The 27,904-nt window shown below is 40.5% G+C and overlaps 1 protein-coding gene across 6 annotated transcripts in view; it reads left to right on the top strand.

The window, feature by feature from the left end:
• The window catches only part of DOCK10 (dedicator of cytokinesis 10), a 310,443-nt gene extending 283,715 nt beyond the window's left edge, over positions 1-26,728 (top strand). For all 6 annotated transcript variants that reach the window (XM_069574684.1, XM_069574681.1, XM_069574682.1 and 3 more), the window contains 11 exons: positions 401-458; positions 786-884; positions 4,426-4,532; positions 6,294-6,416; positions 6,537-6,650; positions 14,667-14,813; positions 16,930-17,140; positions 18,836-19,026; positions 20,917-21,017; positions 21,664-21,802; positions 25,979-26,728. In XM_069574684.1, the coding sequence (XP_069430785.1) occupies positions 401-458; positions 786-884; positions 4,426-4,532; positions 6,294-6,416; positions 6,537-6,650; positions 14,667-14,813; positions 16,930-17,140; positions 18,836-19,026; positions 20,917-21,017; positions 21,664-21,802; positions 25,979-26,095 (1,407 nt within the window). In that variant the 3' untranslated portion in view covers positions 26,096-26,728. The remainder of the gene's footprint in view (positions 1-400; positions 459-785; positions 885-4,425; positions 4,533-6,293; positions 6,417-6,536; positions 6,651-14,666; positions 14,814-16,929; positions 17,141-18,835; positions 19,027-20,916; positions 21,018-21,663; positions 21,803-25,978) is intronic.
• The last annotated feature ends 1,176 nt before the right edge of the window (positions 26,729-27,904 follow it).

The raw sequence follows: 27,904 nt of genomic DNA, 5'->3' as shown, positions 1-27,904 counted from the left end.
GCTGGAGGTTAAAAAAAAAGTAAGAAGACAGCTTATTTCACTTCCAGTTTATATCCAGATGCTATTTAGAGAAAGAGGAGAAACATAGATATTATTGCAGGAAGATAATTCTGTAGAAAAGTTCTTCAAGTCAGCTCATTCACCTACCTGTAAACTAAATCAAGAAAAGCAAACCAAAAAAAAAAAAAACAAATATGCTTTTTATTCTTGAGGGTGTACTTTTTGGAAATCTAATTGATTCTTACTTTCGATTCTACCATGAAAAGGATTTCTCTGCATATTCTGATTTGGAATACAGACCCTCCTTGGAGGATTAGTCTGAATTAGACTGCTGGTAAAGTCTTTAGTATGAGATAGATGGTAAAATCTTCCTCTCACACTATTTGCTTTTCTCTTACAGGCGGCCATGTGTTACATCCATATAGCTGCCCTCATCGCAGAATACCTGAAAAGAAGGGGTAAGATGACCAAGTGTGGGGAGAAATCAACATGTCAAAACCTGATAAATAAACTAATACATGCAATGTATTTATTAGTTTTAAATTTGATTAATCTCAGTGTTTTAGCAGTGTTAATTTTCACAGATATTTCTAATGACGCTGTACTCTTAAGTTTTACCTTTCTCTCCGTCCCATCATCATGTTTCTTTTATGCACAACCAGGCTAACTGGTCCACTTCTTAGTTCCAAATGAGAAGTCTTCATTGGTTAACGATTCATAGTTTCATAAGCTTGAATTAACATAAACTTGTAACAATGTCCTAACTTCGTCTTGCACTGCCATAGGTTACTGGAAAATGGAAAAGATTTGCGTACCATCCCTGCTCCCGGAGGATGTCCACCCTTGTGATAGCAACCCATTACTAACAACTCCCAGTGGAGGAAGTGAGTGATTTAACTGGACAGCTTTACCCTCAGGGCACGATACAGAGGAAACCAAGTCCTGATTCAGTTTTACTCCAATGAAACTTTTAAATGTATTCCCAAAAGCAAAAACTGTCTTGGACCTACATAACTTACTCTGTTGAAACCCAAAGTTCTTACCATTCAGAAGTTCCATCATCAAACTTTATGAAGTTTAGGGACCTTGAGAGTTCTCAGCAAAAAGAAGTGCATCTTATATAATATTATGGTCATGTTTTGTTATCAATTTGCATGCTAGACTGTCTTTGGGATTCTATTCTGAAATGGATGAATTGTTTAAAATTGCAAGAGAAATCCATTTTACTGTTGAAATGTCATATAACTGTTTATTCAAAATAAGGAGTGCAGAAAAGTGACATATAAATATAGTATATATACAGGACTGTGGGCTTCGCAGCTGACTCTGTGGTAAAGAATCCACCTGTATTGACAGGAGATGCAGGTTTGAATCTTGAGTTGGAAAAATCCCCTGAAGTCGGAAGTGGAAACCCACTCTAGTATTCTTGCTTGGAAAATTCAATGGACAGAGGAACCTAGCAGACTACAGTCACATGGGGCCACAAAGTTGGACACGACTGAGCAACTGAGCATGTACACACACTATCAGGACTATAGCTATAATTTACATGCTTCAGTTTAAGTATACATTGATTCTGACAAGTTATAACATATAGTAATTTACAGTATAATCTTCCTTTAATTAAAAATATTCCATCTTTAACATCTGATAAACATTTTGTAACAATAACCAAAGAATTATTCTTTGTAAAAAAGAAAAAAACAATGTATCCTTGTAAAGTTTTGCTCAAACCCAGTTTATGAACTTCAATCTATCTCATAATACTGTCTTAGCTTTCAAAATGAAATGGAAAACTCAGTGTGTGAACAAGAGAAACAAATATTTAAATGTTTAGATTAAAATATCTAAACAAAAGGGAAATGGACTTTGGTTATATTATTTTGGAAACATAATTGGTCCTTTATTCTTTTAAGTATGTATGTATCTCCCAAAGAGTTTCAGTGGATTTTGCAAATAAGATATTTGAACCAAATGACCAAAGTGAATTCTGAGACAGTATGCTCATTTGTTTGAGGGCCTTGAAGAAGACACCAGACTTGGCCTCATACTTCATGTCCATGATAAAATTCAAGGGTCTCCTTGCTCAGTTTCATGCTTCCTATTTATACAGGCAAGTCATCAAAACCATCCTTGTTTTATTTAACATGCCCTTCCTCCTCACCTGTTTTTTTCATAATCAGATACCATACAGTTCCATAAAAACTATTTTGAGAAACCTGATAAAACTAGGTGTCAGTTTGAGAAGTTGTGGGAGCTTGTAGCCCAAAATGTTGTCTAAATCTTGAATATTCAAAAAAAGATCTAAATACATTTAGACCAATGATGATATCGGAATAATATATCCATTGAGAAAAATATATATACCTATTGACCTTTGGACAATGAGAAGGTTGGGACACCCAACCCCCGGGGATAACTTTACAGTTAGTTGGCCCTGCATACCCACGTCCATTGATTTGACCAACCACAGACAGTGGCGTGCTGCAGTATGTACTTACTGAAAAACATCTGCATTTAAGTGGACCCATACAGTTCAAATCTGTGTTGTTTAAGGGTCAACTGTATGTGTTTTATAAACTTTAAATATTGAAGGTGATTATTTATGATGCATTAGCAATCTGTATTCATTGCCGTACACCTGAAGCTCATTGGCATGTATTTGAAGTATTCAATGTATTTCTATGTTGTGATGTTTCTAAGTCAGAGAAGTAAACTGTCCCTTCACTGCAGTGCACACATGGTAAGAAGACAGTTGGCCCTCTGTATGCGGGAATTCCAGATCTGCAGATTCAACCAACCACTCCATCAGTGAGAATCCACACATACAGAGGGCTCATCCTACTATGTCGTTTAAAATAAAGGACTTGAACATTTGTGAGAAGGAAGTGTTAGTCCCTCAGTCATGTCCGAATCTTTACTAGGCTTCTCTGTCCATGGAATTCTCCAGGCAAGAATACTGGAGTGGGTAGTCATTCCCTTCTCCAGGGGATCTTCCCAACCCAGGGATCAAACCCAGGTCTCCTGCATTGCAGGCAGATTCTTTACCGTTTGAGCCATCTGGGAAACCCAACATTTATTTGGTGGTGTTGGGTCTTAGTTGTGGTGTGTGTGATCTTTAGTTGCGACATGCAAACTTTTAGCTGTGGCATGTAGGATGTAGTTCCCCGACCAAGAATCGAACCAGGGCCCCTTGCATTGGGAGTGCAGAGTCTTAACCATTGGACCACCAGCATTTGTAGAGTTTAATATCTGCTAGAGGTCCTGGAATCGATTCTCTGTGGATATTGAAGAACTATAGAGGTGAGTGTAGATGACTCCAGAAAATACAGCTTCTTCAGTTGTACTAACAACCATCATCACCCAGGAAGTACTATGTCATGGCTTTTCCTGCTCTATTCAAGCCTCATATATTTTAATATGCTTAATTACCAAACAAAAATGCTAATAAAAAGTTGGAAAGTAGAATTTTTAATACAAAGATTCAATTGCAATAATTATTATCATTATCACTTCTAGCATGTTTTGGGGTGGTAATTCAGTCACGTAGCCAATGACCTGATTATTAAAAATGTAAATATACACAAAAGTATTAATTATAACTTAAAATGCACTTGCTCCAAGGTAGGCAACTGCAGTACGTTCTGTGTTGTGGAAGTATCTCAATTAATTGCCAGTAAGGAGTCTATGTGTTAGATGCTGTTATCCCTGCCTGTTTACAGGTGATAGGACCTAAAGAAGTTAGGCAATCTGCCCCAGATCTCCCTGGTTAGCTTGTGATGGGGTCATGTTCAAGGGCCGGTCTGTCACTCCAGACTGTGCTCTTAACCTCTCATATTCCTTTAACGTTCTGATCTGACCCCTGTCTGGACACATTACTTATTATCAACTATTTTCATATGCATCTGCAGAGTTCCATCTTTCTTAGTCTTGGTGCCCATGAAGCTAAGAAATCTTGAGAAGCTTTCTAAATAACGCGAAAGAGTGAAAGTTAGCGAGTACTGTGTATTGTCTTTAGAAGGCAGTGATGACCGGGTTTTTTCTCAAATACTAATGCTTTGAATCCTTTCAGCATCCTTGAGATTAGATATTAATGTCTCTGATTTAACAAACAAGGGATACAGACTCCAAAAAGCTAGTTAAACCAGAACATTGAAGTACATCAGTCCACAAGCCTGTGTTCTGTCCATAATCCCATAATAGCTCCTGAGAGAAAGCAGGTCAGCTGAGAACAATACAAAAATTATTAAAAAGGGAAAACTGGTTGCCTGGCAGAGTATTTATCAACAGTCATAATCTAACTATCTCATTGATGTATGAGTGTTATAACCACCACATGTAACATCATGTAACACAAAGTCACTATCTAATCCAAGCAGGATTTGGCTCAAATAATAATGTTGTATTTTCCTTTGTCCTCTTAAGGCATGTTCTCTATGGGCTGGCCAGCTTTTCTGAGCATCACACCAAATATTAAAGAAGAAGGGGCAATGAAAGAAGATTCGGGCATGCAAGACACACCATACAATGAGGTTAGATGAAAATTATAGAATATATTGTAATTAAGTAAGAAGATACATTGAGTTGTAACATTAAACTAAGTAGGAAGGAGAAGATCTCATTCCAAAATCAAAGTTACCCTATAACATGACTTAGGCAAAATAAAATGCAAGCTAAAATTAAGCTAGATTAATAGATTATCAGAGTCCACTGATGAAGTGTAATGTTCAATGAAAATTTAAGCTAACTTTTAATTCTCTAAGACGGACCCAAATTAATACAATCACTCTTCTACAAAATATGAAAGCTCTGGTCTTTCGGTAAATATGGTAAGGGATGCTGAAAATTGTTTGAGCTGGTCACTTTTTTTAGTGCATTGGAAAATTTATTAGCAAGTAGACTTGAACAGAAAGTCTCACTAGTTTCTGCAGAAAGCCTCCTGGTATGCAGACTACAGTTATTTTTTCAAAAGAAGCTTTCTACCAGGAGTTACTTAGCAACAATTCAAGTGAAGAAAATAGAGCTCCCCTCCTCAAGTAAATAAAATATTTCAAAACCTAAGTTTTATTCATAATATTACATAGGTTTAAAAAAGGATTTAGAAAACAAATCTTGGGGGACATGTTAAAGAAATCTCACATAAGGCTGTACATTAATTTAATGTACGTTGCAAATAGTAAATGTAACTACACATTTGCATTAACTATTTCAAACTGTTTAAAATCTTTTCTGAAAAGACACTGAAAACATTCCAGCAGTATTATCCACTTGCTTTAGAAAGTATATAATTTGGTTCAGTTGAACATTTATTAAGCTCTTAGTATATGTGAGACATTGAGACAAAGATAAATAAGGCAAATTTATTTGGGGAGACAAAGATAATAAGGCATAATCCCAGAGTTTAGAATCTTGCGAAAGATAAACATCCTTCAAGGTGGGGGCAAGCACTCTAAGACCCAGTAGCTAAATCTAGGTATCATCTACAGCTGCAGTTAAAAAGGGAATAATTTTTTACGTGACAATAATTAGAATGCAGATGATGGAACATAAATAAAAGCTCTGCAGACTTTTGCACTGGGTCTTGACATTTGCTAGGACTTAAAAAGTGTAAGATGAGAAACTAAGGTTCTCAAAAGAGCAGCAGCAACATCACAGGCAAAAGCGTGCAAATTACAAAGCATCCTAAGAATGGTGTGGTACCATCTGGTACAGCCAAAGTGCCAAGTCCATGCCAAGGTGCTGAAGGAGAGGGCCACTGAAAGGGAGGTTGGTACCTGATTCTGGAGCTCCTTCAATGTCATGCTAGAGAGTTTAGGCAGCAATTCGTAGGCACTGGAAAGGTTTGGGGCAGTGGCAAGCTCATGATCAGGTTGATGTCTTTGGAAGAAAGATTACTAGAGAGCTACACACAGGACCAGTCGGACCAAACTGGAGAGGGAAAACAGTTTGGCTTGCAAACTATTTCATGGTGTCTGGGTGTGAAGAAACAGGAGTTTGATCTAAGCCTGTGACTGTGAGAATGGGAAAAAAAAAAAAAAACCCTAACAGATCTGAATACTTTTCATAGATTTAAATTAGCAAGTTTGAGGGACTAATAAGGTTATGGAAAGAGAAGAATCCTAGAAGACACCACTATACTTCCCGGGATGGATGTGACTGCCAGTCACAAAGATGAGGAATGCAGAAATCCCACTATGGAAAAGATTGACAGTGCAATAGTTTCTAAAGCAAGTTTCAGGGATGGGACACAGTCTTCATTGTGTAAAATCTCATTTTCATTTGGGGAATTGCAGAATATCCTGGTGGAGCAGCTGTACATGTGTGTGGAGTTTCTTTGGAAGTCTGAGAGATATGAGCTCATCGCTGATGTCAACAAACCTATCATTGCAGTCTTTGAGAAGCAGAGAGACTTCAAAGTAGGTGTTCTGAACCCAGGAGTTAGTTCAAATATCCTTCATTACACCAGAGAATTACTTACGATTTTCTATTTTTTATGTTGGCATCATCTTCATGAAACCCTTTGTTTCTGTTTTCAGAAATTATCCGACCTTTACTATGATATTCATCGGTCATACCTGAAAGTTGCAGAGGTGGTGAATTCAGAGAAGCGACTCTTCGGTCGCTACTATCGTGTGGCATTTTATGGGCAGGTAAGCTTCCTACTAATATGAGCTTTAATGTTGAGTAGTTGATTGCTGTCTTTCATTCTTAACGAGACATCTAACTATATGTGCCAAAGGACTCAGGGGGTGGGGTGAGGGTAGGGATATGTTTGGGTATATTTGAGTGTTTCTCTAGGTGTGAGGGTCTATGTGTTTAGCCAGAGAAATGTACTAAATTGAAAAATAAATGAGCAGAGCCCTCCTTGGGTCCTAATACAGATCGAGTTAAAATAGTGATTTTGAATTTCTTGAAGAAAGACGTCACTTCTTCAGCACCCTCCTCCAGTTCTCCCCAAAACGTCTAAATACAGGTTTACATCATATTTGAAAGTGAAATTTAATTGAATATTTTTAAGCAGTGCAACCCATAACATTCCAGTAAATAAAAGGCTCCTAGGGGCTCTACCATATTAAAGCCATGAACCTTTGACTTTAAAATCATTCATTTTCTTTTCTCCTACTTTCAGATCATCACTGCTTCTCCACAGAAAGTAATCTGCTTGTTTTGTTTCTTATACTACAGGTCAATATCATTTCAAAGTGATTTTTCTCAGCTTACTGCATAAATAATGAACAAGATAGAAAATATTAGCTAGCCATAGCATTGGCCTAAAAGTAAAGTGAACTTATGTTATATATTAATTATGAATGTCTCTGAGCAGTGCTTTAAGTGGGATAAACCCAAGGACCATCCTGTTTCTTTCCTGGAGGGATTATAACCCTAATGTATTTCAGCATACATATTTCAGACTATTACTTTCATGGAGAATCATTCCATCCTTTTATTTTCACAGTTGGAGTGACTCTCAGCCCCTCTGTCTTCCATTTTTTTCTCCCTTCATGTAAAGCACAGTTTCACATGGGTTCTTATCCTCCTCAGACTCTTTTAGGGCTGCAGATAAAGGCATCAAATTCAGCAAGGTCATTCTAAATCATTTACCACTGAAGTCTTTTGGAAGATATACATTGTCCTATAATCACCAAAGGCAGTTTAAAAACTAAAATCTGAATTAATCAAGATAGCTGCTGTCTCCCTGGAAAGAAAAGTGTAGCCACTTACCATAAACAAATTAACCCAATGTAGATTTCCCCCACTGCACAAGAGCATCAGGACTGTAGATACAGCGTACAGAAAGAAGCTAAGTTTACACATTTCTGAATTCCCAGGAAAAGAATCTGAACCATCTGAAGTGAGAGTGTGTACTGGGAGAGAAAAATGTGGGAATCTGCAGGAGAGGAGGAGAGAGAAAAGGACATGATCTTTCAAACCAGCAGTAAAGAAAAAACAAATAAGTCTTGACCTTAATGAAAGCTTCACAAGAAAAATGGCAGAAAACCCCATCAGGAAGGGAATGTGGGAGCTGAGGGATTGTAGGAGAAAGACAAGGGTTTTCCAGGAATGGCCACAAACTAACTGAGCAGTACAGAAGTGACAGACAAGATGTGAGTTCAGCAAACCTAGATGTGAGTCAACAACTGTTTGGGCGATCTTTCCAAAGAAAAAGTAATGCACTGCCATTAGTATTCTCTGGTCATGGAGACCAGAATGCCTACCTGATGGTTTCTCCAACCAACGTCTAAGATGCTGGTTACTAGGCAGGTGGAAACGAAACAATTATGCTCCTTTCCAATGAGATTTTAATGCAGATGTTTACTTTTTTCTTCTTTTGGTCTTGATTGTTCCAGGCTGTGGTAAGTTCTCTCTCTCTCTCCATTTGCATGCCCTAATAAGCCTCACACTTCCCTCCGAATGGTTTTACTGAACCTTAACTTTTTTGTGCAAATGAACATTCAGTACCAAGGTAAGATAATCCCACTTCCATTCATTTTGCAGTCATCCTGCATTTCTGGAACTAAATTGTGTCTATTCCAGTTATCTGAATTACAAAAATGTATACTTGGCTTTTCATATCTAACATCTTTCAGCACAGAGGTCGGTGTAGTATGAAAAGCTACACACACACACACATACGCACACACAGAAACATGGGCAACACATGTTTGATATATATGGATAGTAGACTAACTGTTGGAACTTGCCTGCTCAGTTCAGGCCACCAGAGTTGCAGCTGATTACGAAGAAAACAGTGGGCAGAATTTCAAAAGCTGTAGTGAAGGCCATTGGTGGGTATCTTCTGGGGTCCTTAAAGGACTATGCCTTTTCCAAATAAAATGAGTATTGTGGAGAAATAGGACTCTCTTTAGTAGTGAGCTCTGAGCATTCTTAAAGGTGGCAGTATTAATTCCCAGTATAAGTGATAAACTACAGTAAATCAGGTTAAGTCTCCTGAGATGTAAAAAGAATCTATGTAAAAAAAAATTGGAGGACAAGCCAAAGGCAGTAACATGATAGCACCTAGAGATTTGTGACACAGGATTTCAAGCATTTTTTACTTACAAAGATGGCAATTTCATGTGGCTCAAATAATTATTTTTGAAAAGAACTGGAAGTGAAAGTGTTCATAGCTCAGTTGTGTCTGACTCTTTGTGGCCCCAGGGACTATAGCCCACCAGGCTCCACTGTCCGTGAAATTCTCCAGGCTACAATACTAGAGTGGGTAGCCACTCCCTTTTCCAGGGGATCTTCCCCACCAGGAATCAAACCTGGATCTCCTACATTACAGACAGATTCTTTACTGTCTGAGCCACCAGGGAAACCCAGCTGGCAAGGCAAATTCTTTCAATATTCACACATTATCCACAGCTCTGCTTCTCTGACTAGTACATACTTTTTTGTAATTCTTTAAATCCCTTTCCCTATCCATACCATATCAGCATTTTCTACCTTCATTTGTAAATCTGGGGTCATGGGTCCTTAACTCACCTACTAAAAGAATACTTGGAAACCCCTCTAACTAAATAGACTCGGGAGGAAAGGGGAAGAATGGGAGAGAGCTACTTTCAAATGTCCTAACCTTGTTCTTTTTGCAGATTTCTCAGTAAAGTGTGCTGACTGTGCACCTGACTGTTTTGCATGCTGCTAGTATTCTCAGTTGTCTTTGATTTGAAAGTCAAAGTGAGCTTAAAAAGCAAAGTGTCGTGTTAAATCTGCAGACCCAAGTACATGCCTGAACATGGTACTCTGTAAACTCAAACCCCAGCTGCCTTTGAACAAAGGAGAGCTAATGGAGGTCATTGTGATAAACAGCCACTTTGATGACTCCTCAGTCACCACTGTTCAAATGATATTTAGATACCTGTCCCCAGACACCAAACGGAGAACGTGACCTATTGTGTTCAATGACAGCAGGCAATGCACGTCACTTCATATTTGATGATAAAGAAATGACCAAATAGATTGGCACATTCCTCGAACGTGTGCAGAATGAAGGTGCCAAAAATCTAAGAGAAAACCTTGACTATTTCACTAGCATAATCCCCATGGTCAGACATAATTTAAAATCTCGACTATTTCACTAGCATAATCGCCATGGTCAGACATAGTTTCCTTTTCATCATAATACCTTATGTCCCTGTAAAATTTGCTTTTTAATATTCAAACTGATGTCTCAAAATCATGCTCCAAGGATTATGGGAATATAATATGTGATCACCTCGTTGCCTCCACAAAGGCCTTTGTGTAAATATTTTTTAGTGTCCCCTATAGACTAGTGCTTTCACTTTACAGGGTTGACTAGAGTAATGTTATGTCTGCTGTGAGCCAGACCCTGGAAAAGAATTCGGCAACTGTTCTTTTGTGGCAAGAACTTTAAAAACGCAAGTCTTGCATAGCATGACTTTTGTAATCCAACACCCTGGCATCATTGACTATGGAAATTTTACACAGAGCTGACTACATGAAACATCCCCCCAAATGTCCCTGAAGTACTCATTTTAAGAGTAATGAATTGCCAGTAGTGATCAAACAACCACTGTAATCAATGAAATCCTTAGGCTCTGGTATTTAGCATGAAAGCAAGTAAGTGAATGCTCATTGCATAACTTAAAACATCAGATGGCCCTGGGATGAAATGAGTAAAAGGCCTGGGGGAATTTGATTCTATTCATCAAAGGATTGATTCTGTGATTCCGTGATTCTCAATCATGCCTACATGGGTGTAGATACATTTTAAAATCTTGATAGAAAAGGGGATTGGGGGTCGGAGAAAAGAGCATTTGTATTGTGTACAACCATCACCTTCATGTCAGTGTATGATATACCCTTCTGGCTCCCCTCTTATATGAAAGTCACTGAGGAACATATATATACTAATAATTGTGTTCATATTTGGGTTCATATTTCTGTGAAACCATTTCTCTGCATCTGTGAAGTTTTTCTTTTCTTAGTATTCAGCCTATTATGATTTTCTGACCCGTCTTTTATACACTAGATTCCTCTTTGGATGCATTCCTCTGTGGGCATTGAATCAGTGGAATATAATAGCAGGGGCACTTATATGTGATGTCCCAGTAATGATCTAGAGCTATTGCAGGATTCTGAAATACCTACCAAAACATCTAAGAAGGAGCCGGTGATTTTGTTGTCAATTTGTTGAAGTATATTTTTATCGTAACCTGTTGCCTTGAAGTTTCATAATCTGTGAATGTTAACTCTACTGACTCCAAGTCCGTGTTTAACTAGGACACGTGCTGATTCCTAACCGCAGCAGATCAGGGAGTTGTTGCCGTGTAAAGTGACACTTTAAAAAGTCAGACTAGCTAGGGAAATGCAGAGGTCACATTTCCTGATGCTTTGAAATGCTCTTTTTTCATCACTTCAGAGCAAAAGCAAAAGAGAAACTGCCTCTAGGTTTTCTTCACCTTGGGTCCTTATTTATAAGTCAATTATTTCATGGACAGAGCATTAAACTTCCTTAAGAGAGTCTCCTGTTCCTCACTGGGCTTTGCTTTAATGCTTTCCTTGGGTAAAAGGCAAGCTCACATCCTAACCATTTTCAGAGCTGCCATTTCTCTGGCTCCATAAGCTCTTACACAAACTCGGGCAGATAGCAAATTAACATTTATTCTGCTACACCAGGTCCTTTCTATTCATTTTATAAAACAGTCTCAATAGGTTTGTATCTCCATGTTCTATAAATTGATTAATTCTAATCATAATTCTTTCTGATCAATCACTTACCAAAATACCAAAATAAGCATCAGTAGTCCATTTACAATAAGGAAAAGTATAATTCCCAAGCAAGAGAACTTGAGTATGTATTTTTAAGCACTCAAAGCTCAGTTAAACTATTTACCTAATATTGTGTGTATATGTGTGTGCTCAGGATTGTCTAACTCTGCCACCCTAGGGACTGTAACCCACCAGGCACCTCTGTCTGTGAGCTTTTCTCAGCAAGAATACTGGACTGGGTTGCCATTTCCTCTTCGAGGGATCTTCCTGACCCAGGGATCAAACCTGTATCTGCATTGCAGGTGGATTCTTTGCCGCCGAGCCACCAGGGAAGCCTTGCCTTATATCAGCCAGAACTCAGATTGCTTTGACAATGTTTTCCTTTATTACTGTTATCACTGTTATCCTCCTCGTAGCCAACAATCACCGATAGCCTGTTGTGTCCTGGGCACTGCCCTTAGGGTCTCCTAAGTCTTAAGTCTGTACTATTTCCCATCCTCCAGACCAAGGAGTAAAAATGAAAGAAAGTCACAGGTCAAGACCACAGCCACAAAGTTCATACGAATGACAATACTGTTCTTACCACTCCTTTTCTGCTAACTCTGGACTCAGAAATTTGTTAGGGGAAAAAATTCACAGTGAAAATGTTTCTTTGTGCTAGTTTTCACACCTTGATGAAAAAATCTTTTCCTGGAATTTGGAAACTTTTCTCATTGAAATGGAAGTGGTAAATGTTGCTTGAGCTATTGCCCTGTGGGGATTCTGGTTGATGGCCTCAGAAGTCAGTTCTCTTTTGTGTCAGTCTGTCAATTTTAGCCACTTACTTCTGACCTTGAATCAGACAAAACTCCATAAAGCATCAACAGAAAAAAACCTAGCAGGCTGGAAATCATGTGGGATAGGATCAGACCTCACTACCCCTACAGAGTCCAGAAGAATAAGGAGAGGCTTTTCATGCTTTTAACATCACACATCACTGTTTTAGCAGTCTGTAGTCAAGGTACTCACAATCCGCTATATTGGTCTTGAACATTTCTCAGAGAAATTGTTCAATAAAAACACCTGTACCAAAAACAATGGAATCTTTTCAAGCTATACTTGGTGTAAATACAAGTGCAAATACATGCTTTTAAGATGTATGCTCTCTAAGAACTGCCTCATTCATCTGTTTATTCATTCAACTAACGAGCAGGGATGCCTCTCTTAAGACCAGGCACTGTGCTAAACACTGGACACGCAGTGTGGAACAAGACACGTTCCTGCCTTCAAAAAGCCCAGAGTCGATCAGGGAAACAGCAGGGAAACAGGCGATTACCTGCTTAACAGGAAGTGTGCTGGTGAATGTGCCTTGTTCCTTGTCGTCAGTTACAGCCCATTTATGATACCAAGTATACTCTTCGTGATGGTCAAACACCAGTGAAAGCGCTTTGCAATATATAAAGCACCATACCGATGTGAGTTGTAATCAGTATTCTTAGATCACCTCACATTAGCTGTGGGGGAAACAAAAAGAAACCAGCATTGGAATATTTTACCCATTTTTTATATAATGAGTATGTTTTTAATGGTCAAAAATATAAAACAAGCAAAAAAAAAAGTATAGCTGAGATATTTTATGACCTCTAGTATCTTCACTCAGCCCTTAAAAGTTGTTTCCTGGGCTTCCCTAGTGGCTCAGTGGTAAAGAATCCGCCTGCCAGAGACGGCATTCAATCCGTGATCTGGAAAGATCCCCGCAAGCCACGGGGCAACTAAACCCATGGGCCGAAACTACTGAGCCTGAGCTCTAGAGCCAGGCAGCCACAGCTCCTGAGCCCATCTGCCGCAACTACGGAAGCCCGCACGCCCTAGAGGCCGTGCTCCGCAACACGAGAAGCCACCGCAGTGAGAAGCCCATGATCCCAACGCGAGAGCAGCCCCATCTCTCCGCAGCTAGAGAAAAGCCCGCGCAAGGACAAAGGCCCAACACAGCCAACAAAATTATTTTTTCTTTAAGTTGCTTCCTTAGGGTAAACTCTGCAGCCAGAAGATTCCAGATGCACTTGGGTTCTTAACTGCAGACTTTCTCCAGTTATCTGAAGCCACATGTCTTCCATAGGAAAAAAGGCCTCTGTGTCTCTTCAGTGAGAAAGAATTATAAAGATTGCCCCCGTTATCCTCAAAGGAATCTTCCCTTCCCCAAAACAGATAAATAAATTAACAGAGCTTAAAATCTACTTGCTCCCATGACATAAAAATGATGACATGGTTAATTTACTACTTTCAATCTTATGAGGTCTAGCTTTGCAAGAATGTAAGCAATCTATCAGTAAAGTGAATTGAATGATGAAATTGCATACAGCTGAGTTGCATCGGGCCCCTCGTGAAATATTAATGTAAAATAATTTTTAAAGTAGCAGTCCTAGGGAGCATAACACAAGTAATTTCTGTTATGGCTTTCATCTCAGAGGATGTGGGATGCGGATCAACCCATTTAGATCCCTTCATGTGCCCCTGTAGTTTTTCCTGTGCTAGTTTCCAAGATTTTCAGAAGTGTTGATTAAAAATGATACCTCTCTGAAAAAAAATACCAGAGTACTCCAGACTTTGTGTCCTACACCAAACTGCCACAGGAGGGCATTCTTCCCCTAAAATATATAACAAGCAGGGCTTACCAGTGATTTCTACTAATAGAGAAAAATATGTGGAAGGTACCTCTGGAGGTTCTTTGGTCTGACTGGGGAATATTTGCATTAATGACTGATTCTAATATGATATTGTGCTTTCTTCACTTCATTTTTCTCTGATTGTGAATTTTATAGGGAGCTAACCTGTGGCATGGATGACAACCAAAAACCTGGCTGTAATATCTAAGTAAATGGTTTTTGTTTAGCTCATGACTTGCAGTTGGAATTCTCTAGTAAAACTGGTGGTTCACTATATGTCTTCTGTAGGGATTTTTTGAAGAAGAAGAAGGCAAAGAGTATATTTATAAAGAGCCTAAGCTGACAGGTCTCTCTGAGATTTCTCAAAGACTGCTCAAGCTCTATGCAGATAAATTCGGAGCAGACAATGTGAAGATAATCCAGGACTCCAATAAGGTAGGAGAATATTCGTGCAGATGCAAGAACTGATTTCCTTTATTCTTTACTACATGTATTAAAGTTTTAAATTTTTGCCTGACTATGCAAAGTAAACCACCTAAGCTCTTTTGGTTGGTTGTTTATTGGTTGACTGATTGGTGATGGGAGGGGAGAGTCAAAAACTTTGTACATGTGTATTTGAGTAGCTTTTAGATAATCTTAAAAACAATTTACCAGCCCCTGCCCCCCTCCCATGGTTTGTTTGCATTTGAATAGCAGCCAAAGGGTTAAAGTGATTGAGCCCCATCATGGGCTGGGAGAAAATAGCAAGAAATTATTTATTCAGTCATGGAGGTCTTCCTGGGTCATAAGAATTTTGAAATCTATCCTCTTGTAACAGTACCAGACTTGCCAATCCCATTGTACTAAGCTACAAACATCCAACTAACCTTCTTCCGGCTCCAGAAAGCAAACACTTACATCCTCTAATGAGATTACTCAGAATCTTTCTAATACACTTTTATGCATTTAGCCAACCTTAATTGAATACCTACTGCATTCTAGGCCCAGAACTAGGAGCTGGGGCAAACAGTCTCTTCCTTCCAGAGCTCACAGTTCACACGGGGCTAGGAAAAGGAGGATGTGTGCAAAGAGCTAGTTAAATACAGTGCAGTGAAGTACCACGGGAGACACGGTCTACGCCTTCAAGTCATACAGGGAAAGCTCAGGGCTGGGGGCTCCCTGAACAGCTCATTCTTGGTTGGGCGATGCTTCACAGAGGGCATGATGTTTGAGCTGGGGATTGTAAGGTGAGAGGTGAGAAGGTATTTGCTGGAAGCAAAGGGTATCTGAGAAACCAGCACATGCAGTGATGGTGGGTGTTTAGGGGAAGATGTGTTTGAGCAACGGGAGGTCTTTGAAGCACAGGTTGGATAGAAGAATGTGACGGAAGATGGAGCTAGAGAAGACAGTTTGCGCTCTATTCTGCTGGCCTCTGTTGGGCTACAAAAGAGGTCTTTTATCCTTTTCCTCTTTTACAAAGCTGGTATTTAGAAGGATATACCATCTGCATATAAGATTAGATTTCTGAATCTGGGCGGAAGTTGTTACAAATGTGTTCATTCTTAACTTGAAAGTTGCAAACTCCTTCCCCCTAAAGAGGGACAAAACTCAAACCACTGTCATGGTCTCCCTCCTACATGGAAAGTAGAAGCAGCTCCTAGTGGTGAGAGAAATACCGAATTTGGTGTCAGAACAATTGGAGCCTTCATTCCAGCATGCTACCACTTCGCATGGTGGTCCATCCTTGAGAAGTTGGTCGGTCACTCTGAGTCTCCATCTTTTAATCTGTAAAAATGGTTATAATTATATCCATCCTACAGTAGCATTACAAATTAATTCACGAGCCTCCTCAAATCTCCTGAATTAGATAAGCAGTGGATGGGTGAACGGATGGAGAAAGTTGGAAGAAGTTTAAAAACTCTCCAAAAAAATCATTAGAAAAGAGGCAGGGAGCGGGGAGGACCTTTTGCCTGTTTTCCATGCTATTTGTCAAGCCTGCTCACCAAAGCAGAGTTAGTTTAAACAGTTATATAGAATAACTTATTGCAGATTAGAGAAGGCGAGGAATTGAAAAGAAAAATGTTTGCAACCACGTGACAGGTTATCAGTTAATCTTCTAAACCAGTGAGAAACCTCCTAACACATTACAAGCCCATAGCCCATGGCTCCAGTCTAGGTTACATGGCTAATTATAGACAGAAAAAGAGATATATTTCCACTCTTAACACGCTTGATTCAAGCCAAAGATGAAGATATTGAATACAGAAAAGAAAGAAAATAAAAGATGAAATATTATGTCATAGCCAAGTACTTTTATTTCAGAGCCCCAGGGACTTAGCACGCTGGCTCCGATTTGCTCTGTCACCATCTGGCTGCTTGACCACAGTCCAGCCAATTACTCTTTCTGTGGTTTCCATTCACCCAGCCCTCAGATGATGTCATTGGCCATTTTCATCCAAGGGAAAAGGGATGGCTCAGGACGCCAAGCTGCAGGGGTACTGGGCTCCCCGCCTTTCTTCCAGGAGCACCCCAGGCCCACCACTCTTTCTCTGCCCACAATGTGTTAAAACAGGTGAACCCCAAGGATTTGGACCCCAAATATGCCTACATCCAGGTGACCTATGTGACGCCATTCTTTGAGGAAAAGGAAATAGAGGACCGGAAGACAGACTTCGAAATGCACCACAATATCAACCGCTTCGTCTTTGAGACGCCCTTCACGCTGTCGGGCAAGAAGCACGGTGGCGTGGAGGAGCAGTGCAAGCGGAGGACCGTCCTGACAAGTAGGTGCCGGTCCCCAAGTGCATGTCCCCCTGCAGGGTCCTGGGTCAGGCTGGACTCGGGAAATCAAGACCCTTCAGCCTTGCAGTGTGTATGCATTCGCGCTAAGTTGCTTCAGTCAGGTCTGGCGGGCTTCAGTGGACTGTAGCCCGCCAGGCTCCTCTGTCCCTGGGATTCTCCAGGCAAGAATCCTGGAGTGGGTTGCCATGCCCTCCTCCAGGGGATCTTCCCAACCCAAGGATCGAACCCAGATCTCTTACCTCTCCTGCATTGGCAGGCAGATTCTTTACCACTAGCACCACCTGGGAAGCCCCTCAATCTTGCAGACAAGGACCCAACATGTGCTAACTTGAAAATGTTTACCAGGAAGCCCAGACTTCCTCTTGTCCCTTCTCTTTGGAAACAAGATACCCTTGACAAGTCAGCCAAAACAGAAACTGTCATAGAGTTAAAGTCACTTTATCCACCACTTCCCTTTAGATCTTCCAGTGGTGATGGTCATGGTGTCTTGGGAAAGGCACTCTGAGCATTTCTCTCCTCTCTCCCTGAACCTACCCTCAGTTATTGCAGAGTCAACTGCTTTCAGAATTGTGTGCTTTGGGGCAAGATTCTAAAGCACTCAGGAATTCAGGTTTCTCATCTGTGAAACAGATGCAGAGGGATTTCCTCCACCATCCCTTCCGTACTATCTAGATCTATTCTATGAGCTGGTCATCCTTTCCACAGACATTCAAAAACTGCCTATAGGTGTTGGACACTGTTCTGAGCATTCAAATAGATAAAACACAGTTCTTGCCTTCAAGGCGCTCACTGTCTGATAGGAAAAAAAGAGCCAAGTAAAGCAAGAATTTTAGGTGAGCCCAGCATGAGAAATGAAATGTGAACACCCCCCCCCCCCCCCCGCCCCCAGAGAGGAACTTAAGGCAGTCTTGGGTTGTGGGGAATGAACACAGGCATCTGAATGAATGAGACTCAAGGCATCTTCAGAGGTGAGCAATCCTGGTTTTGCAGTAGGTACGTGGCTAGCAGCCACATCCAAACTATGAGAAAACAGTCACCTTCAGTAAACTTTACCAGAACTTTTGTAATAAAAAAAGAAACTAGAACAAAGTTATTATAGTATAAGCTTGTTGTTGTTTAGTCCCGAAGTCATGTCCGACTCTTGTGACCCCACAAGGCTCCTCTGTCCATGGGATTTCCCAGGTAAGAATACTGGAGTGGGTTGCCATTTCCTTCTCCAGGAGATCTTCCCAATCCAGGGACTCAACCTGCATCTCCTGTATTGCAGGCAAATCCTTTACCACTGAGCCACTGGGGAAGCCCCATAGTATGCGCTGTTCAGTATCTATTTAAGCATTCTTTATTGTGACTCAATGTAGTTTTTATTTGAACTAAAGTTGTGGTGGAAACTATCATCTTTTCAGTGTTTAGAGACTCTAAAGGTCTAGGCCAGCCTTGGCAATGAGGAGATGTTGCTAGTGAAGTGGGGAAGAGCATGCCAGGCAAAAGTAGCTGGGAGAAAAGTAAGAGGTGTGTGAGAGCATGGCACACAGGAGAAAAATAGCTCACATACATAGAGAACATGCAGGATAGAATGCTCTGAGTGCAAAGACTCGGGGTCATCCTGACCTTCAGGGGAACCCGTGACTTTTCACTAGCCCTTGACCTTGAAATGCTCTTGTATTGCTTTTGTGCAGCGAGTCACTTGTTCCCCTACGTGAAGAAGAGGATACAGGTCGTCAGCCAGTCGAGCACAGAACTGAATCCCATTGAAGTGGCGATTGATGAGATGTCCAAGAAAGTTTCCGAGCTTAATCAGCTTTGCACGATGGAAGAAGTGGACATGATCAGACTGCAGCTCAAACTCCAAGGCAGTGTCAGTGTAAAGGTGAGCGCCACCCAGAGCTGAGAGGCACATGGTCAGTGGAGCCTAGTACAAAAATGATGCCCCTTGGAATTCTTTGACAAAGAGTATAAGAGACATTTTTCTGTTTTTGATACCATCCAACACCTTTATCTGAATCTTTAAAATGTTGTTTCCTTGTGGAGGTACATTAGTGGTGCCAAACACCTAGAGATAAAATCTTTCTTAGGTTTTAGCTAAAATAAAACTTTTTTTTCAACTCTCCTTTCCCATCTTCTCTGGATAAACTGTGCTCTATATTCTAAGTTCTAACAAGTGAATTAATGAATGAATTAGCATGGCTTTTTAAAATCTGTCAGGGACAGACTTATAAAATTGTTCAAAACCAAAAATGTTCAAATGTTTATTCATTCATAAATGTGCATCAGTATTTATGTCAAGGTCCTGAGAGGAAGCAGATGGCCTGTTCCCAGTGAGGAAATGAAGAGAATATAATTAAATAGACTCTTTTGAGAATGTATAAGCAGTATTTAGGAAAACCAAAGAGGGCAGGCACTGGGGCATAAGACTGAGGGACTATCACCCTCCCCAAACCCGAAGACTCAGGGGAGAGAAGAGTTAGTGGAAGAAGGGAGAGAGGTGAGAGCCAACTCATGATAGACAGACACAGTTTCTACTGGGGAATTGCAAAGAGGAAGCCATGGGCCTAAATACTCTGACAGGGCTGAGACGAGGGTGCAGTGAGCGAGGCATCTCCCTTGGGCACAAAATTAAGGGAGCATCAAAAAATTCAGTAATCAAGATAAAATACTACTTTAATGCTCCATGTCTAAAAATCAAAAGTAACTTCACAAAATCAGGTTGAACAAAGCATTAAAATTTTAAATAAAGGCAGGCCAGCCACAGTGCCGCACAGAGCCATGCAGGAGGCTGAGGCCGAAGGAAAACTCAGTACCACTGACCTTAATGCTGGCCTGGCTCTCCTCTTCCCTGTCCACCCCTTGTCTGTATGCCCATGGCTGACTCAATGATAATAATTTCTTTAAAGCCAGAAGGCAAAAGAGCCATTGTTTCACTCCAAATGGGACAGCTTCCCTCAGCACATGGCTGAGCAGAGGAAGGTTGAGAGGGATCCGAAGAAACTAAGGGAAGAATTCTGTACGGCTCGTCCTCTCTACCATGCGGGCAGCAGCTGGTGATCAAAGCCCCCTGAAGATGCCTCAGATACAGCGTTGGCTTCCTCCTTCTTTCACCTCATGCTTCCCAGCCCCACAGTGACAGGCAAGGATCATAAGCTCTAAAGAATGCAAACCCCTTCACTAATGAGAGCCTATACATGCTTGTGAGCATGCCCAGGGCCTGGCTTTGTGCCTTCATTCAGCAAATCTAGAAAGTCCCTCCTTGGACTAGAATCTGCCAGACTGTCCAGTGAGACACAATAAAACAGTGGTTCCCGGCACGATGCCAAGATCACGAGCAGTGTGGAATGTCTCTTATTAGTAGCTGTGTGTTTGCGTGAATGTTTATAGGGGAAAAAGTGACTAGCCCAGCAAAAATTTGACTTCACAGATGTTGAATTTATTTAAGTGAATAAAGATGAGTCTAGTTTTCAGAGTTATTAGGAAAATAACAATGCTTGCCGAATTTGTGGATATAGCAAAAACATGACATGGTGGCCACACAACTGAAGTTTAGGAAGGATGGCAATGAAGTGTGGAGTTCAGATTCGTCCTCTAGCAGCTCACTGACTGGTCTAGAGACAGCAGATAAGCAGATAAGCAGCAGATAAGACAGATACAAGGGGATGTGAGAGAATTAGGGGGGCCACATGGTGCAGGCTCCTCTTTCTAGCCATGGAGAGGACTCCATGGAGGAGATATTACCATTCTTAGCCAGTTCTCTTCTCCCCAATAGGTTAATGCTGGACCAATGGCCTATGCACGGGCTTTTCTTGAAGAAACCAATGCAAAGAAATACCCTGACAACCAAGTAAAGCTTTTGAAGGAAATCTTCAGGTAAGACTTTCTCTGTTGAGCTGTTCTTCCTTGAATTCCTTCAGACAGGGCGTCATAAATGAATGCCCCCAGGGAGCCACCTGACAGACCCTCTCCTCCATAGCCTAGTTTATCAGCAGCCTGACTTCAAGTTGCCACTTTCTTATTTTGTTTTCTTTTAATATTTATGTATTTGGCTGCGTCAGGCTTTAGTTCAGGCATGCAGGATCCTCATTGTATACGCAGGATCTTTCCTTGGGGTGCACGAGCTCTCTAGTTGTGGTGTATGGGGCTTACTTGCCCCACATATATGTAGAATCTTAGTTTGCCTGACCAAGGATCAAACCCACCTCCTTTGCATTGCAAGACAAATTCTTAACCCTTGGATCACCAAGAAAGTCTCTAAATTGCCACTTTCTGAAAGTGAAAGAAAGTGAAAGTCGCTCAGTGGTATCGGACTCTTTGCGACTTCATGGAATATACACTCCATGGAACTCTCCAGGCCAGAATACTGGAGTAGGTAGCCTTTCCCTTCTCCAAGGGAGCTTCCCAACCCAGGGATCAAACCCAGGTCTCCTACATTGAAGGCAGATTCTTTACCAGTTGAGCCACCAGGGAAGCCACATTCTAGGGTTGCTTGTTAATTTGCTTATTGCTGTCACTAAAGGCAATTTGCAGATGCATGTGGCCAGGCCCTAGATGTGAATGAGCGCCTCATCAAGGAGGACCAGCTGGAGTACCAGGAGGAACTGAGGTCCCATTACAAGGACATGCTCAGCGAGCTCTCGGCAATCATGAATGAGCAGGTGAGGCTTTCCCCGTCTGTGCATAGGAAGTGCCCATTTTTATCTCCCATGCCACAAAGACAGGAAAGAGTCTCTTTCTTTTCCTGCTACTGAAATCCCTGCACTTTCCCGACACCTTGTTGCTGAGCTGTTCTCTCCCCCATGTACATCACCCCTTGACTCAAAGGAGAGAGATCAGATTGGAGAAAAATCTGTAGAAAAAGAAAATTGAGAACCCAGATGCTTTCCAGTTTTCAGAGATATTTATCCAAACCAGATGTGTGTTGGTTTTCTAGAACAGATGATGCCTAATTAGACACCAAGAGCACTGGGTGACGTTCCTGCTAGAGTTTATTACCATGACCAATGCCCCTGGTTCAGGACCTCACAACCCCCAGGCTGGGATGTACAGTTCCACAGTACTGCCACTAGGGGTCTCTGCACCATTCTCAGGAAGAAGGCAGGAACTTAGGGTCCTGGACTTTTATTGTCAAGGTTGCCTCTACAGAGGCTGAGCCCCTAGAAGATATGCAGATTGGGATAAACTTAACCCTCCATTCCACAAACAACTCATTCATGATTTCAGTATGTTCCATAAGACTGCACAAAATGTGGACATTCAATAATCACTACTTTGGGGGGTATTGAGAACCAATGGTCAAAACCAAGTTCAGTTTGTCTGGGCCCACTTCCAGCATCCATCAGCCCTCACACTCCACCTGGACGTCTCTTCACCCATGGTCCCTTCAAGGAGTTAGATGTGTTCTTTATAGAATAATGAGGGGGAGAACTTGAGCTAACCTCCCAGTAGTGCCTCATGCATGGTGGCCATTCATTAAGTATTAATTCCCTCTCCTTTCCTGAAATGGAAAATAGTGTTTAGTGTTATTAATAAATAACACTATCACAAAACATGAAATGTGTCATACCCTTCTTTTATTCTGATTAATTTTTTTTTCTCTTCTTTTCCATCTCCTTCTACCCACATTTTAAGTTCTCCATAGCAGTTAGAGAAAGAAATGGTTATTTGACTTGTGTTGCAAAGAAAAAAATCTCCCCGGATAGGATTTTTAGTGGAGAAAGTGTTGGTGTGGAATTGTTAAGGGGTGATGGGAATTAAATACTCAGGAGTGAAGCCTTAACAGATAGGGAAATCATAAATCTGAGAGTGAAACAAAAAGAACAAGCAATTGGAAAAGATGACAAAGAAATGCTTGTTTCCAACTGTAAATTGCATCTGACCTTGAAACTTTGGGCAAAAATGCTTTTCTCTTTTTTTCCTGGCAGCTCTGTCGCGGTCCATGTTTATACAGCTTCTGTTCCTCTGTGTCTAGTATTTCCCTCAGTACTGTAAGCAAAAGTGGTATGTTTTTCTTTCCTTATGTCTACTCTGTCCTTTGTGGCCTTCTGGTCTACCTGTTCCTTTTCCCCAGACACCTCCATAGTCGCAAGCGTTCTGTAAATGCTTATTTAATTAAATCAACTTTGTTTCCATTTCAAGGTAGGTCAGTATTAAAATCAAAAGCCTATTAAAATCAAAAAGCTAATTAACAGCTTAGCGTTTAAGAGAAAAATATATGTCCTATCAACTTCTAAGATATATTTGAGCTCATTTGTATCCAAAATGAAGATTCATTATATCTCAAAGGGCTAAAAAAAGGAAAAAAAAAAAAACAGAGACAAGACCAGGTGATTTAGAGGAAGGAAAATAACTTTTTTTCTAGAAAACTTTTGCTAACAGAAGCAGAATTTGACTCTGGGCTTCCTAGAAACTGACGTAAAGAAACTAATGGATTACACAGGTCTTGTTATTTAGCAAAAGAAATAGATCTGTTGGCAGGAAAGATAAACTTTCTCCTGGTCCTGAGCCTCTATAGTGATTTGTCACATATATTTTATATATGGACAATGACTACACTGTTCGTGATATCCTCAAAAAAAAAAAGTTTTCCTTAAAAATGTCTAACTCTTATATGGCCATTCCACATTTCCATCTTAGATTAAAATGAGGAAAACAATATTCGCTTCTAACTCTAAAGAGGAGATTCTAGAAGAGACACTATTTAATTGATAATTATCAACCATAAGTTTAAGTTAACCATAGCAAAACTATGTGTTCTGCAGCAAAATGAGCTATCTTTATGACAAATATTGATAATTGTCTTGAGTTGGTTGTAATGTCAGAGATAGCAAAAGATGGGGTCCTTAAAGTCCAAAGTAGTTTTAAAAAGTGGGTGTAAATCTCAATTCAGATTTATAACAAAAAATGTTTGCTTCTTTCCTCAATATTTTTCCTAAAAAGGCATTTGACCCTAATGTTTGGGTTGGCACTCTAGTAGAGTGAAGGGTAGTCAAATTTTAGCATAATCCTATAATGCATGAATGAGCCTTAATCTGCGACGCATGAATACCTTTACATACCTCAATACTCATCCGAGTATTCTGGAAACAGATACATGTATAATTACAGTGAAGAGAGGAATTCTGCCATTAAACTTGTTAACAATAGAAACAGAATTAGAATGGATAGACAGACATAGAAAAACAGAAATAGGATTGATTATGCACTTCATTCCGAGAGTGTCCAGAAAAGTCTAAGGTAAAAGGCAAATACTAAAGCCACTGCTTAATGAAAGAACCTTCAGTATAAGGAGTGGGATGGAGCGGGATGAAGTAGACTCTCATGTGTAAAAATGGGGATGTGGACACGGAGCTGCTAAAGTGACAAGCAGGCAGTCACTTTTCAGACAGCACCTTTTCAGACAGCCAGGATGCCAAGCTATTTTATAAATGGCCAAAAACCATAAAAGCCTCTTTTAATGGAGGCCAAAGTAATACATGTAACTATTGGGTGAAACATAAGATGCTGATTTGCTGTCTGTTTCAACGTTTAAAAGGATGACAGCATAGTGAAGTCAACGCTGGTAACGGATAGCAAATATTAAAAAAAAAAATAAAACAGGGGAGGGAACACATCTATTCTGTTATGGTGCCAAGCAGGCCAGATCCAAAGGCAAGTTGTTTTTTGAGTTTCAGATACATTGTTTGCCAATGTATTTAAACAGAGCTTGTGACACTGATCATAAGGAGAACTTATTGGTAGTATAAGGTACATGGACGCTGTGGGGACAGAGAAGCCATTGTCTCCCGGAAAAGCAGGAGAGCCAAAGCCTGGTAATGTGTAAAGTCAGTGAGAAAAACAGGAATTTTAAATATTCATTAAGCCTCTTCTGCACCAGGGTTTTAGAGGTGCCTGGGGCTTCTGGTATTGTTATTGTGTTCGCATATCATTAGTTGAACAGATCTGACAGGGAAGTACAGTTAGGGCGTATTAACATTATTTTCGAAAGCAAAATCAGGTCAAGGTAAATTTTCTTTTCCTCCTATTCCATTAATGCAAACATTTAAATGAAGCTTCAGATGTTTTCTTTGGAGGCAGATTTTGACAATACTTATTATGACTTTTGCAAATAAAATAAAATTCCAGAATTACTCAAACACATCGTAAGATTCATTCACATTTAAAAACATATCTGATAGTTGAAGAGAATCAGGAAACTACTTTAAATCTGGTCAACATGGCTGAGATGTAGGCTGGGGTAAAAAAGCTTTTCAGGTTATACAGAGTGAAGTAAGTCAGAAAGAAAAACACCAATACAGTATATTAACGAATATATATGGAATTTAGAAAGATGATAACAATGACCCTATAGGCGAGACAGCAAAAGAGGCACAGATATAAAGAACAGACTTTTGGACTCTGGGAGAAGGCAAGGGTGGGATGATTTGAGAGAATAGCATTGAAACATGTATATTGCATTATGTGAAATAGAGCACCAGTCCAAGTTCAGTGCATGAAACAGGGCACTCAAAGCCGGTGCACTGGGACAACCCTGAGGGGTGGGATGGGGAGGGAGGCAGGAGGGGGGGTTCAGGATGGGGGACACATGTACACCCATGGCTGATTCATGTCAGTGTATGGCAAAAACCACTACAATATTATAAAGTAATTAGCCTCCAATTAAAATAATTTTTTAAAAAACGCAAAGAAGTTTGATAAGAGCATTTTCAAAATTTGCAGATTCCTTGTAGGGAAATTTTTAAGTCAGTATTCTAGGTTTTGCTCTTGTATTTGAAGTTATTAACACAGACCTCTCTATTATCCTTTTATTGCATTGTGTTTTGTCCTGTCTGAAGATTACCTACCGGGACGACCCATCAAGGCGAGGAGTGGAGCGAACCTGCACTCGAGTAATTAACAAGGCGGCTCCCTCTCTGCCCACGGTCTCTGTCTCACCCAGTGGAGAAGTTTGAGAAGTCCGCAGCGACGGACACTCCTCCTTCAAGGGAACTCTGAATTTGCAGCTAATCTCGGGGAAGAGAAAGATAACATTTAATTTATTTGAAGTTTTTATGGTGGTGTTCGTATTGTTTTTTACCTCGCTAGCTTGAGAATTTTGCCAGTCTCCAGATTTGCACATTTCTTACAATTTTTTTTTCCTTTGAGTGACGTCGATCAAGCCAAGCTGAATATTTGCTATGAAATTCCAATGAATGTGTAATTCAAAAGCTGACTGTAAGTCTGCTGTCGTCACATTATGTTCAATACCCCGTCCTCGCACACATATTTTGAAGGTCAAAGTGAATGTTTTTGTAACATTTAAGCGTATTTCAGATGTAAATAGAAGATTGTAAAATATATGGTTTTTACCAAATTTAAAAGAACCTTTTTAGGTATTACTTATGACAATGCTAAAATTATATGAATAACATTTCAGATACTGTTATATTAAAATATTTGTGTATGTGTACAAAAGTGTTGATAAATACTAATCTTTACAGTTTGTGGAGTTTCTTTATTTGTAATATATGTGCTCTTAAAAGCAATGAGATGTGAAATTATGGAAGCCTTTTGTTGTTCATAGAAATAAAAAACAATACAATTTTTTTTGTTGTTCATAGAAATTAAAAAAAAATACAATTACTTTGCATTTGGTTCCCTCTTGAAGAGTGGGAGAGTTGCCACTAAAAGTGGTTCATGGGACCGAGCAGCTGCTGAATGCAGTCTTACTTATGATTTATGATGCCTTAGCAAGAAGTCAGGACAAGGACTTGAACCTCAGCTGGACAAAGATTCAAAGATCAGCTAGACAGACCAGGGTTTTCCAATCCCAAGAGATAACTAGACTGATTGGAAGAAGATACATTGAATCAGAATCTTAAGGGTTATGGTAATTTTTAGGACTCTGCACAAATATTCCATTCTATAAATTTGTGGTGGGATTGCACTTCCGTACCTTTTTTTTTTTTTTTTTTTTTTTTTGCACTGGGTCTTTGTTGCTTTGCACGGGCTTTCTCTAGTCGCAGGAAGAAGCAGGGGCTACTCTGCATTGCAGTGGCTTCTCTGTTGTGGAGCACAGGCTCTAGGCGAGCAGGCTTCAGTAGTTGCAGCCTATAGACTCAGTAGTTGCAGCGCATGGGCGCACTAGCTCACCAGCTTACTTGCTCTGCAGCATATGGAATCTTCCCAGCCCTGGGATTGAACCTGTGTCCCCTGCATTGGCAGGCTGATTCTTATCCACTGTGCCACCAGGGAAGTCCTTGTGCCTTTTTTGAAGCTAGACTTGACCACTCTTTAGCCATTGAAATGTCAGCCAGTCCAGGTCCTGCTTGCTTGAATACATACACCCTGCACTAGACCCACAGGGTTCTACTCACTTGAAAACAAAACAAAACCAAAGCAACGGCTTTGCTGATGATGGTCCAGTGGTTAAGAATCTGCCTGCCAGTGCAGAGGATCTTCATGACCCGGGGACTGAACCCAGGCCTCCCACATTGCAGGCAGATTCTTTACCGTCTCAGCCCCCTGGGAAGCCCCTCACCACATCAACCCAGCCCGTATACATCAGGACTCAGCTGAATTCACATCTGTGGTGGCCACTGTGATAGGACACCCAGAGCCACCTTTCAGGGCTGAGACTCCTGTTTCCCCAGCAGCTGACTCTCTAGGAAACTCACGTTCAATGACTGGTTGATGGCAGGAAGGGCAATGGCCTGGCCTCGTTGTCCCAATTCAAGATGACTCTGAATGGCCATCCAGGCTCCCCAGCTCTGACTTGAGAG

The sequence above is a fragment of the Ovis canadensis genome, chromosome 2, assembly GCF_042477335.2.
Source record: "Ovis canadensis isolate MfBH-ARS-UI-01 breed Bighorn chromosome 2, ARS-UI_OviCan_v2, whole genome shotgun sequence".
Lineage (NCBI taxonomy): Eukaryota > Metazoa > Chordata > Mammalia > Artiodactyla > Bovidae > Ovis > Ovis canadensis.
This window is presented reverse-complemented; position numbering and strand designations above follow the sequence as displayed.